The 12,253-nt window shown below is 42.2% G+C and overlaps 1 protein-coding gene across 1 annotated transcript in view; it reads left to right on the top strand.

Annotated features, from left to right (window-relative positions):
• The first annotated feature begins 1,686 nt into the window (after nucleotides 1-1,686).
• LOC147709565 (uncharacterized) overlaps nucleotides 1,687-12,253 on the top strand; it is a 788,508-nt gene continuing 777,941 nt past the window's right edge. The window contains exons 1-3 of the mRNA XM_086926047.1: nucleotides 1,687-1,746; nucleotides 2,552-2,606; nucleotides 7,305-7,608. Coding sequence (XP_086782173.1) covers nucleotides 1,687-1,746; nucleotides 2,552-2,606; nucleotides 7,305-7,608 — 419 coding nt within the window. The remainder of the gene's footprint in view (nucleotides 1,747-2,551; nucleotides 2,607-7,304; nucleotides 7,609-12,253) is intronic.

The following is a 12,253-nucleotide window of genomic DNA, read 5'->3' as shown; positions in this document are numbered from 1 at the left end:
CTCCAAGGAATTGAGGGAAGTAACGTGCCCAAAATACCCACAAATTCTGCAGCTTATTCCTCTGGAACCAGTTGGGGCCACAAACGTAGTCTGAATTACTTTGAGGGATGACCGGCGGCTATGGGATGGTAGGAAGCTAGAGACTGATGCGGAGGGGTAGGGTTTTGGGGGTTGAGGGGGCAGGTGTTTGTCTATTTTTTTTTCTTTTTTTGTTCTATAAAAGTGGTATCTTACTGAAGCCTCTCTACGCAGGGTCACCCTCTGGTTTGTAGACCTGTACGCTGTGTACTGACCATACTGTTGCGCTCTGCCGGCCGGTGGATGTAGGCAGTTGAGCTGTGTCTTTTGATCCTATACCACACAATAAAAGAGGATTGATTCTAAAGGAAACTGTAAGTAATTTTCATGCCAGTCACTAATCCTGGTCAACATATAAAAAACAATACTCATCATCATTTCATAAGCGGGAGGACCCTCAGCAGGAATATCTCTCCCTCGCTAGGTGATTAGACTTTTTCAACATAGCATCCCTTATTCTCACTCAAAATAATTTAGAATTCAAATGAGAAAAGGTAGGATACAACAGCCAATCGCAGTGTGGCTATGCCAAAGTTCACTGTATGTAGTATGAACATGGGCCCATTAGGTGTTCTTAAAAGACTCCTCACTCACCAACCTGGTTGGTGTCATGCTTCATCATTGGAGTCCCCACCGGGCGGCCGAGTGCCTCCCGGTTGTGCTACAACGACTGATTACAGCGGAGCTGGTGTTTTGCATATATGTGGTGTGAGGAGAATTACTAAAGTTAAAAATTTCTCTGAGAATCCTTGCCTCAAATTTTAATGTTGGCGGCTCAGGATATGGTGAAAAGCAATATGTGTAGTGCAACTATTTAGGAGTTATTACCATTAGTTGACTATGTGTGGTGGTCTACATGTGTTGGTTCGATTATCGAATTCGCAGAAATTCAAAATCTCAAGATACTATTGTTGAACTTATCAACAAAAAAATACTGTAACTTTCAAGATACCACATACATACAGATAGGGCCTTTTTCTGAATTAACAAGTGGGGTTGGTGTGCCTAATTTAGGTTGGCCCTTTGGTGCCCAAGAGTAAATACACTAGCCAAAAGTGGATTGCCACTGGACAGGAGTCTGCTTTAGTGTGAATTGAATGTGACAAGGGCCACAGAGGTACTGGTTTTATTTTTATTGTTTGCAAGATTTGTTTTTTTTAACTTCATGATTTTTTCTTGTTTACATTTTTATTTCCTTTATTTGTGTTCATTGCCATGGCCTGTGCAATTGTTTTCTAATCCAAGGTTAGTTAGCTGAGGAATCATGCTTGGATTGGTGAGATGTCACCACAGAAACATGCTGTTGTTGGTTTGTTGCTGTCAGAGTCGTGCTGCAATTGGCTGAACTTTGGCATTGAAACAAAATCAAGAAAAATCAGGCGGAGAGCATGGGATAGGGCTAGGGGTACGTCCTGTTCCCCAAATGGATACTAAACTTAAACAATGTGGACGGACCCACCATGTGTACATAATATAATCACTGTATGTAGTATGAACATGGACCCATTAGGTGTTCTTAAAAGACCCCTCACGCACAAACCTGATTGGTGTCATGCTTCATCATTGGGGTCCCTGCCAGGTGGCCGAGTGCCCCCCATTTATGCTACGATGCCTGATTACAGCAGAGCATCCTTGCCTCAAATTTTAATGTTGGCGGCTCAGGATATGGTTAAAAGCAATATGTGTGGTGCAACTTTTCAGGAGTTATTACCGCTAGTTGACTATGTCTGGCGGTCTACATGTTTCAGCCTGTTAAAAAAGGGAAAGGGCTTTCTTCAGGACCAGGTGAGTGATTAGTGAGTGGCAAAGGTGAAGGATGCCACGTGAAACCTGTGTAGTACCTACACACGCGCTAAGGTTTGTGGTGTAAGTGTCGGCGTACTCACTGATACTTGAAAAAATACCTGTTGGGAAGGAAGAAGATACGACAAGACATATAATATATAGCAACATAAAATGCATTCTTAATGGCAATATGAATGTGCTGTAGTCATTGTATATATGATTACTACAGTGATTGTTGTATTGCCCATGCTTGCAGCGACATGCTGAGACTTTGTGCATGCTGCGCCTGTAGGGAAATAAGCATAGTCGGTTGAATGCGAGCACGCGTTAGTTAGGGATGTAATAGCGCGGTCTAGTGCTGGCCAGAGGCTACAACAACAGTGGTGCCTAACCGACCAGACCCGTGGAGGATAGTGCTGGCACCCTGTTGAGCCCTTATATTGGTTTACTGTTGCACGGTGTTGTTTGTGGATGCCGCTAGGAGGCAGTGCCGAGTGATCCACTGCGCACTGTGCATGGCGATCACGGCTATTCAGGAAACTATTCATGCGATCATGTGACATTGTGCTCCTAAGATAGATTTCAGATGTGAATTAAGTTAAAAAGTTAAAAACATGCACAGGTTTTGTTTGGTCATAGTTACAATATTTAGGGATAATTGACAGATTATCGAGGCTTGGGGGGGTAGGGTACTCCCCCAAGTTTCCAATCTGCAAGTCAAAAGCACCATAGTGAGCACGATAGTCTATGCGGGCTCAAAAGGATGGCAATATTGGAGCACGCATTGTCTTACCTGGTCTTGGAGAGTCATCCGCTGCAAACCTGATTCGGTCCCCTGTAGTCCCGGCTGGTGCTGGGTACCGTGAGGGAAGCAGCTTTTGGTTAAGGAGGGCAAGACCCGTTACGTGCAGAGATGCATGTCTGGGTTCGGCAGTGACTCTGCAATCTCTTTGGCACGCATGTGATTGTAAAGGTGATAGGCTAGATGTCCGACTACGGGCGTCCAGTTTGGCGGCCATCTTAGAGTGGGGTTATTCAAGAATTTTAGTGCATATCCTCTCGAAATGGTTGTTGTTGAGAAAACGTGTGTAACATCTGTTGGGGTACAGATTAGTCACGGACTTAAAGCTTTTAATTGATGAATGTGTATTCTAGAGACAGTGTGGTGATGATAAACCTCATGTTTTCTTCATGGTGTGGAGTTATTCATGCAATTCTTTCTTGGATGAGTTATGTTGAACGTCATCTGTTCATCTCATAGTAGTTCACTTGCGGGTTAGCGCGGATATAGCAATGGGAAAATGCCACATCTAGGCTGTCTATGGGCACTGCAGGTAAATGGTGCATCTTGCATGGTGGCACGAGTACTTGCATCCCTGTTCCTTGTGTTTACGGTGGTGGGCTTAGTCTCCTGGCCACTGACAGGTGAACATGTGTGTAATCTACAGAGATGTCTGATAAAGGTGGTAGTTACTGTCTATTGAGGCTATTCCAAATAATATTATCTTTGAGGCCTGTCTTATGGCGAGATAGGCAATAGATCCATCTCTGGTTTTTCTGTAGTAATTGGTGTTGTATGTTTGGCATGTTTGGATTCAGAGCCTCTATGATGACCCAGTGCATGTTGTTTGTCCTGCCTCAAGAAAATGACTGGTTATTTTTGTGGTGTTTTTCTTGCATCTTATGGTGCCCCGATGTTCATAAATTCTTGTCTTTACCTTTCTGTTCGTCATCCCGATGTAGGTGGGATTGCAAGGGCACATGATACGGTATATAACATGTGCTGTGTTGCAATTAGTGTGTTGTCGCAGTTCCCAAATCTTGCCTGGTTCTAGGTGGAGTTTCTTGGCGGTTTCAGTCAGGTGGCATACACTGCAATTGCCACACGCAAAATGGCCAGTGATTTTGGGATGCCCCCAAGTATTTAAGACAGTGTTCCCCAGCTTTTTCTGTTGGACCGGTCTTGTCGATACAAGAGTATATTTTATAGATTTTGCTTTTTTTATCAGATAGTAAGGGAGGGTCCCAATTGAGGTTCCCTGTCTTGAGGATTGATTTTTCAATGTTTTTTTATGATGTTGGAGACTTTGTTGGACACCGTGTTGAAGATCGTGACACATGTCAATGGTATCAGTGTGGCTTCATGTGGATGTTTCTCAATTAGACCTTCGCGGTTTTGATTTCGGGCTAGTTTTCTGGCTTTTTCAGTGATGTGTTTAGGGTACCTTCGGTCTAGAAGTTTCTTACTCAAGTCCTTTGCTTGGTCCTTGAAGTCTGCCACACTGCTTCAGTTTCTTCACTGCCGTAGGTACTGGCCGTAGGGGAGATGCTTCTGCAGGGACCTCAGATTGAAGCTGGAAAAGTGTAGGAGTGAGTTTTGGGCAGTATGTTTGAAGTGCATTTTGCTTTTAAGGTGACCGTCATCAGCTTCGATGTTCGGATCTAGGAATGTGGTTTTGTGATTATCAAAGTTGTGTGTAAATCTGAGGTTCTGGTCGCAGGTATTGAACCATTGGCAGAATGTATCGAGTGAATCTGTGTCTCCTTCCCAGATGAGTAGGATATTGTCTATGTATCATTTAAAGAACTTTATTTCAGGGATCCGTGACACATTGTTTGAAAATATGTAGTTGGTCTCGAAGTTGTGTACAGAGAGGCCCGCTACACTGGGGGAGAAATTGCTGCCCACTGAAGATAGAGATGGCCTTCAAATTCGAAAAAGTTTTCTTTGAGCGCAAGTTTAGCGCATTCCCAGATTCATCTTTTGGGGGTCTGGTATTGCCAATCTGTTTTATCCAGGGCTGTCTCTAAGACTCATAGGGTGTCGTCTTGCGGGAGACTGGTGTAGAGACTCTCTACATCGAGACTCACTAAGAATAAGGTATCTGGATTGTAGGCAACGTTGTTAAGCTTGCATTCAACCTCCTATGCTTATTTCCCTACAGGCGCAGCATGCAGAGTCTCTGCATGTCGCTGCCAGCATGGACAACACGCCAATCACTGTAGTAATCATATAGACAATGACTACAGCACATTCATATTGCCATTAAGATTGCATTTATGTTGCATTATGTTCATATTACATACAGTTATTATATTACATAAACATAGTGGGTCCGTCCACATTATTTAAGCTTAGAATCCATTTGGGGAACGGGACGTACCCTAGCCCTATCCCTTGCTCTCCCCCTTATTTTTTCTAGTTTTGTTTTCTATGCCAAAGTTCAGCCAATTGCATCACAACTCTGACAGCCACAAACCAACAACAGCATGATTCTGTGGTGACATCTCACCAATCCAAGCACAAATTCTCAGCTAAGTAACTGTGAATTAAAAAACAATTGCACAGGCCATGTCAATGAACACAAATAAAGGCAATACAAATGTAAATAGGAAAAAATCATTGAGTTAAAAGAAAACAAATCTTGCAAACAATAAAAATAAAACCAGTACCTTTGTGGCACTTGTCACATTCAATTCACATTTAAGCAGACTACTATCCAGTGGGAATCCACTTTTGGCTAGTGTATTTACTCTTGTGCACCAAAGGGAAAAGTCCCCAACTTAAATTAGGCACACAAATCCCTGAAAGTCACAGTATCTTTTTGTTGATAAGTTCAACAATAGTATATTGAGATTTTGAATTTCTGCGAATTCGATAATCGAACCAACACATTAATTAGCCAAAACTTCTCTAATGCAAATCACAAATAGGAATAAACATCAAAAACACAGTAATCAAACCTCCAATTGAAATCAGAATCAACATAGCATAATCAAATACCTCACTCACTGCATAGCAATCCATCACTCAGCACACACCACCATATTGAGTACCACACCAGACCACTCTCAGTCACCAAAATACCACCAGAATCATGTGACTCTATACATACTTGCAATCCGACTTGTTCAATAGCAGCAACACAAACCAAGAACACAGCAAAATTCACTAGGAAAATCCACTATGACTGGGAATAGGGCAAAAGGGAAACTTCTAAAGCAGTAAGGACGTGTTGCTAACTCGCAACACTCCTCTGCTATCACAAATTTGTGGGTGCGGGGGACCCTGCAATTTTGACAGCCCTAAATTGTACCTCCACAGAAGATCAACAATTCAATGAATTGGAGACACTGTTAAACCTCAATTTCAAGAGTTAATGTGTCCCAGAGGTAAGGATCCTCCCAACCCTGCAAAAATATCTGAATTACAGTCAATAAATGAAAACAACCTACTCAAAAACCTCCAGTTCTAGATCAGCTGAATAATTGAAATGATTTATTACAAACATTCTAAAATGCCGAACAGAATAATCACCATGAAGGCTCTCAGAAAATATGGCATTACAGAGAAGTGTGCAATCAAAAATATCATGGTATGATCAAATGTGTTACTTGCTCAGCAAATCAGAGCACAACTTTACTAAGTGTCATATTGTCAAAAGAACCTAAGCACTATCCCGCTGCATGAATATTGATCTTAAAAACTCTATACTAATGCCATTAGGAGACGGTGGGACAAACTAGATCCGTGAACAGCAAGTTAATATGAATGAATAGTATACAATGAACTAATGGAACAACTTTAAAGTAAAGTTACAGTTTGGAGACTAGGCGACTAGGAGAGTTCATCGAGACCAGGAAGAAAAATACCCATGGAAATAAACAAACAGGATTCTGCTTGACTGTGTGCTGCAGAAATGACAGATAGTGAAATGTGCAGGGAAAAAGCATCAATTTTTCACAAAATGACTGCTGGCCCAAATTGAGGCCTATATATCAGAGGTCTGGATATGACTCTTCTATATGTCATCGGAAATTCGTTTTAAAGACAATACAATAATATTTGTGCGTACATATGTCATTGAGTGTAAAACCACATTCCGCATGCTGTTAATGCTGCACAAAAATATGAATGCATAATATTTCTAACAATAGATATGAGCTAATTACTCATGGACTAAAAGATGTATACTTAAATCCATTGTATAGAGGTTGTGGGAAATGTATCACGAGTTCAGGGTAATTTTCATTATCCTGGGAGTTCGAATGTGTCAGCAAAATGAAGCAGTCCCACAGCATGGCCAGTTTGGATGGAGTTCAATGCACTGTTACTTGAGACCACTGGAGCTGGTGCAGGTATCTGTGGCAAGTGTTGTGTGCAAAACCTTTAAAGTGTTTCGAGTCTTTCAAGTAAATATTTCCCTGTAAATGGTCACATTGGTCAATTATGCATGTCTTGCATGCCTTTAACTGTTTGTAGTATTTATGATGTAAAAACCTCCAGCATAGGGGCACTGATTTCTAAACACCCTCGTGTACCTGGTAAATGTATTAATGAATATCTATGCTAATAGATAAACATGCTTTAGTGCTGGGTATTATACTAGTGTGTAACCCCTTCAGGCCTCTTCTAACCTAAAGCGCGTGTCTACTTTCAGGTGATAATGTGGCCCTGGGGGGTCAAGCCACCCAGTCAAGTATTCTTTCAGAGAAAGTGAATCGGACAAGTTATCTGGGGCAAGCAATCAACGCAATAGATGGAAATCAGAATCCAGATTTCATGTACGGATCCTGCAGCCATACAAGTAGTGAGTTTCGTCCCTGGTGGAGGGTGGATTTATTGAGAAAATATAAAGTGTCTTCCATTACTGTCACCGCCAGAGATTCGTTTCCGGAAAGGATGAAAGGAGCAGAAATTCTCGTCGGGAATTCATTGTCGAACCAAGGAAATAACAATGATAGGTAAAGTTAAAAGTTTGTTCACTTTGAGTTGCCATGTACACATAACAAATGCTTGTTAGTTAGATCGGTGCCCTGATATTTGTATTCCAACGTTTGCAGCTTCAAACCTACTTTGGATGAGAGTAATTCGTGCAGTCTCTAACTTGAAATGAAGTATTTACTGTCCGAGGTACATAATTTAAATGAATATTATGTAAAAAAAAAAGCAGATCTCATATATTAGACACACTTCCGTTCATCTTTACTGGTTTATGAGCTGTACCCTGCTTTTCAAGAGTTCAACTAATTAGTTCCTTTATTACATTAATTTTGTTCCATTGAGATCTAGGCTTTCTCACTAGATATGAAGTGGGCTGCTTTATGCCGTTCCACTCACGGAGTATATCTTTAGCCCTTATGACTGGTGCACTTCTAGATATGATGCAATTCAGGGAACTGGGGCATATTTTGACAGTTTGATTTCTGTCCAAACAAATTTATAAGAATTAGGGCCAGACGTAGGTGGCCAAGGCCGTTACCGACCGGTATTTGGAGTTTCAGATGTAGGGGGCCTTAAAAATTACTGAATCTGTAAATTTACAGAATCAGTAAATTTACAGAATCAGTAAATTTACTGATTCTGTAAATTACCGAATCGGTAATGTGAGATGTAGGTGGCACTGTAAACAGTGCCACAGGGCCTTAAGGATTCGTTATTTACCACCAACTAATAGTTGGTGGTAAATAACGAATACCTGTGTATATGCAAATCTGTGCATGTACACCTGTGCCATGTGGCACACATACATGCCCTAAGGGCATTTATGTGTGTCGCATGGCACACAAGCCTGAATCAAGGGTGCAACAGGGTGTCAAAGTGACACCCTGCCACCTTTGATTATTCGGTAATTTTACCCAATCGGTATTTAACGATTCGGTAATTGCCATTGATTCCTATGGGCCTCAAGGCCCATAGGAATCAATGGCAATTACCGAATCGGTAAATACCGATTCGGTAATTTCCGAATCTTAACGATTCAGTAATTGTTACCGAATATCTACTTACATGGCATTTACCGATTTGTAAATACCGAATCGGAAAAATTCGGTATTTACGAATCGGTAAATGCCATTTACCTACATCTGGCCCTTAGTCACCTACTAAGTGATGCTGTGGCACATTTACTTGTGCTAAGAGTAAACCTGACTGAATCTGGCCCCCTTTAAACCTATTGATCAGATCAGATCAGATTTTATTGTTCCAGTTTCTTAAAACCATTTACAATATATATTACACATTTATAAAAAAAAGAAAAAGAAACAATTAAATACAGACAATCCGCCCAAATTAAAAAATATATACAAAAAAGCATAAAAATGAACTCCTTTTGTTTTAATTGTACCCATATTTAAGTCATCAAAGATTTACATGCCCACCTCTTAATTGCTAAAGCTACAAAATGTCCGTACCTGTCCCACTTGTTTTGGTGAAGTGCCCCTAAAACAGAATAAATTGACTCACATATTTTTCTTATCCCTTTCGTATTAAAAGTCTGTTACAGTATGTTGTATGACGTAACCACGCATACTATTACCGTGCCCACCTTTACATTGCTGCCCGTACAACACGTGCGTCATTGCCACGCTTGCATTTTGCACAATAATTTTTACAAAGTACATGCCTTTACCACGCATGCCTTTACTACGATAATATCATCATAAAGGCATGCTTGGTAAGGGCCTGTAGGTGCTCAATTGACATGCATGGTAAAGACATTACCTTTGTAGTGGCATGAGTGCGGTTACAACACACTAGCATGAACGTACCAGATTTTTCATTTTTTCTCCCCACGTGATCTGTTCACAGTGCTAAAAAGACACTGTGAACAGACTTACATTTTCTGACGAGACAGAGAAGGCAGAACCAGGGAAAACCTTTTCCTGCCGCAGCCCCCTGCCCATTCTTGAACCTTAAGCCTGCCAGCCTAGCCAGATGGCTCCTGAGAAGCAGAGGTTAGTTCAACGCTGTATGGTATGCCTGTACCTGGCCCTGACCCCTAAAACCACCCTGTTCCTCAGTCCCTTAGCCCTCTACCCTGAACCCTAAGTCTGTTCCTTTTCTTGGCCCCAAGTCCTAAAGCTGCCACCCTAGCCGCAGGCCCCTTGCTCAGCCCTGGACCCTAAGTCTATCCCTTTTCTTGGCCTTGATCCCTAAAGCCACCACTTCCGACGCAGTCCCCTGCCCAGCCCTGAGTTCCTAACCCATGACCATTATGGCCCTGAACCCTAAGTCTGTACCTTTGCTTGGCCTTGATCCCTAAAGCTACCTCACCTGCCGCATCCCCCGCCCAGCACTAACAGCCAGATTCATCAAACCGAAATCGGCTCGCAAAGGGCCAGATTCTGAGAATCTGGCTTTTTGCGAGCGCTATTTATGCATTTGGGATTCATCATCCCAAATGCAAAAATCGCAAATCTAGAAATCGCTAAAATGTGATTAATTGCATTTAAGGAATCTCAATTTGAGATTCCTTAAATGCAATTCATGAACCATTTTAAAATTGCGAATTCGCAATCGGGGGCCGCTATTTACCGCAAAGTCTAACTACGTGGTAAATAGCAAAAACTTAGAAAAATGCACTTTAGTGCATTTTTCTAAGTTGTATGTTACACACACACATGTCCTTTGGACATGTGTGTGCGCAACACCAGTCTACATTACCATTTCAGGGGTGCTACAGGGTGTCCTTTGGACACCCTGGCACCCTTGAAATTGCTTCCTTATTTGCTATTCGCTAATTGCTAGTCGCAAATAAGGAATGACTCCCCATTCATATGCTAATTGCCAATCGCAAATAGGAATTCATTCCTATGGGTCTTTAGGCCCATAGGAATGAATGGGAAGCCATTCCTTATTTGCGATTTGCAATTAGCGAATCGCAAATAAGGAAGCAGTAGAAATCGCATAAAATATTGCGATTTCTACATGCATCCCGTTTTGCGAGTCTTTAATAGTGAATCCTTAAAATTCGCTATTAAGGACTCGCAAAACATGACCATGATAAATCTGGGAGTATGTTCCTATGACCATTACGGCCCTGAACCCTAAATCAGTACCTTTGCTTGGCCCTGATCCCTAAAACCACCACCGCTGCCGCAGTCCCCCGCCCCCTGAGTTCCTAACCCATGACCATTACGGCCCTGAACCCTAAGTTTGTCCCTTTGCTTGGCTCCGATCCCTAAAGCTGCCACCCCTGCCACAGTTCCCCGCCGGGCCATGAGCTCCTAATCCATGACCATTACCATCCATTACAATGAACATGCCTTTACCGCGGCATATTTGTGGTAAAAGCTTTGTAGTTATGGACATGCGTGGTAAAGGCATGTTCGTTGTAAAGTATGCCTGGTAATGGTCATGCGTGGTTAAGATCGCGTGATAATGGTTGTTTCACGTTTCAGTGGATTCTTACGAATGTCCAATAACTCGGGACATAAACCGATAATGTGTTCCAGTGTTTCCCTGCCAGCTGCAAAGACGGCACGTGTTGTCTGATCCTCAGGGGTTTTCCATCATGCGTCAAACTGATAAAAAGGTAGAGGAGTCTGAAGCATAAGAAAGATGATATGGCCTTCGTGCTGAAGTTGAATTCGAAGTAAGGTTTTTGTATTGTGCAAGACTCCAGAATATATTTGTAGTTTTTGTATTGTGACTGCCTCTCAGAGTCGAAGAGGCACCTGGTCGTTTGGTTAAAACTTCGAAGTGGCTTTGGTCATTTTGTGCAATTTATGATCGGCGGATTATACTTCAGCGTGTCATTAACACCAGGCTCTGCCACTGGTACCTCACTGTGTGGCTTTGAAACCTTTTTTTTAATGTTAAATCTTATGTGTGGTAGTTGGCCTGGTATATAATGCTCACTAATTCTAGTGATCACTTTGTACCATGCCAAGCAACCCTTATGATGATTGGTTGTAATTCAACCTTGTAGACCAGTTATCCTAGTGTTAACGTGGACAAAGCAGTCTTAGGCTGAACTCTGAAAGGCATGTGAAGCCAGCTGTATTACCATACACAACCCCCTTGAGTACCAAATGAAAGGACACCACACAGATATATATTGAAAATATATATTTAGATTTATTAACTATAAAATCCCCTGGACTCTTTATGAGCACAGAAGCACAAGAGTTAAATCACAAGACAGTTTAAAATACACAAAAGTTGCACAATATGGATGAGCCCTAGGGGCCACCTAAACCATATACTAAGAAAGTGGTATAAGAGATACCAAATGGAAAGGGAACAGGCCTAGGGCCTTGGGAATCGCTGGAGCTATTCGAGACTAGCAATGATAAGGCGGGAAAGGCCCGCGGGACTCGGGTGCAGTGTTCAAAGTGCACGCACTTTCCAATGTAAAGTCTATGGTGCGTAAAAAGTACAAAGTTAGATAGTTAGGAACCTTCCGAGTGACCTAGAACGCTGAAACTTAGGACACAGGCCCTTGAGATGTGTACCAGTGTAGAAACACTGGCGGAGCTGAGTTACCTCACCCACAGGAAGCGGGTGCACAGGGTCGAAGTAGTGTCGGGTTTCATCACGCTGGTCGATGGTGCTTGGAGCTGAAGATGCTGCAGGCGGCTCGAGGTGAAGAGTTCCGGTGGATCC

This window comes from Lissotriton vulgaris, chromosome 6, assembly GCF_964263255.1.
Source record: "Lissotriton vulgaris chromosome 6, aLisVul1.2, whole genome shotgun sequence".
NCBI lineage: Eukaryota > Metazoa > Chordata > Amphibia > Caudata > Salamandridae > Lissotriton > Lissotriton vulgaris.
Note: the sequence above shows the minus strand (reverse complement) of the source record. Positions and strands in the feature narration are given on the sequence as shown.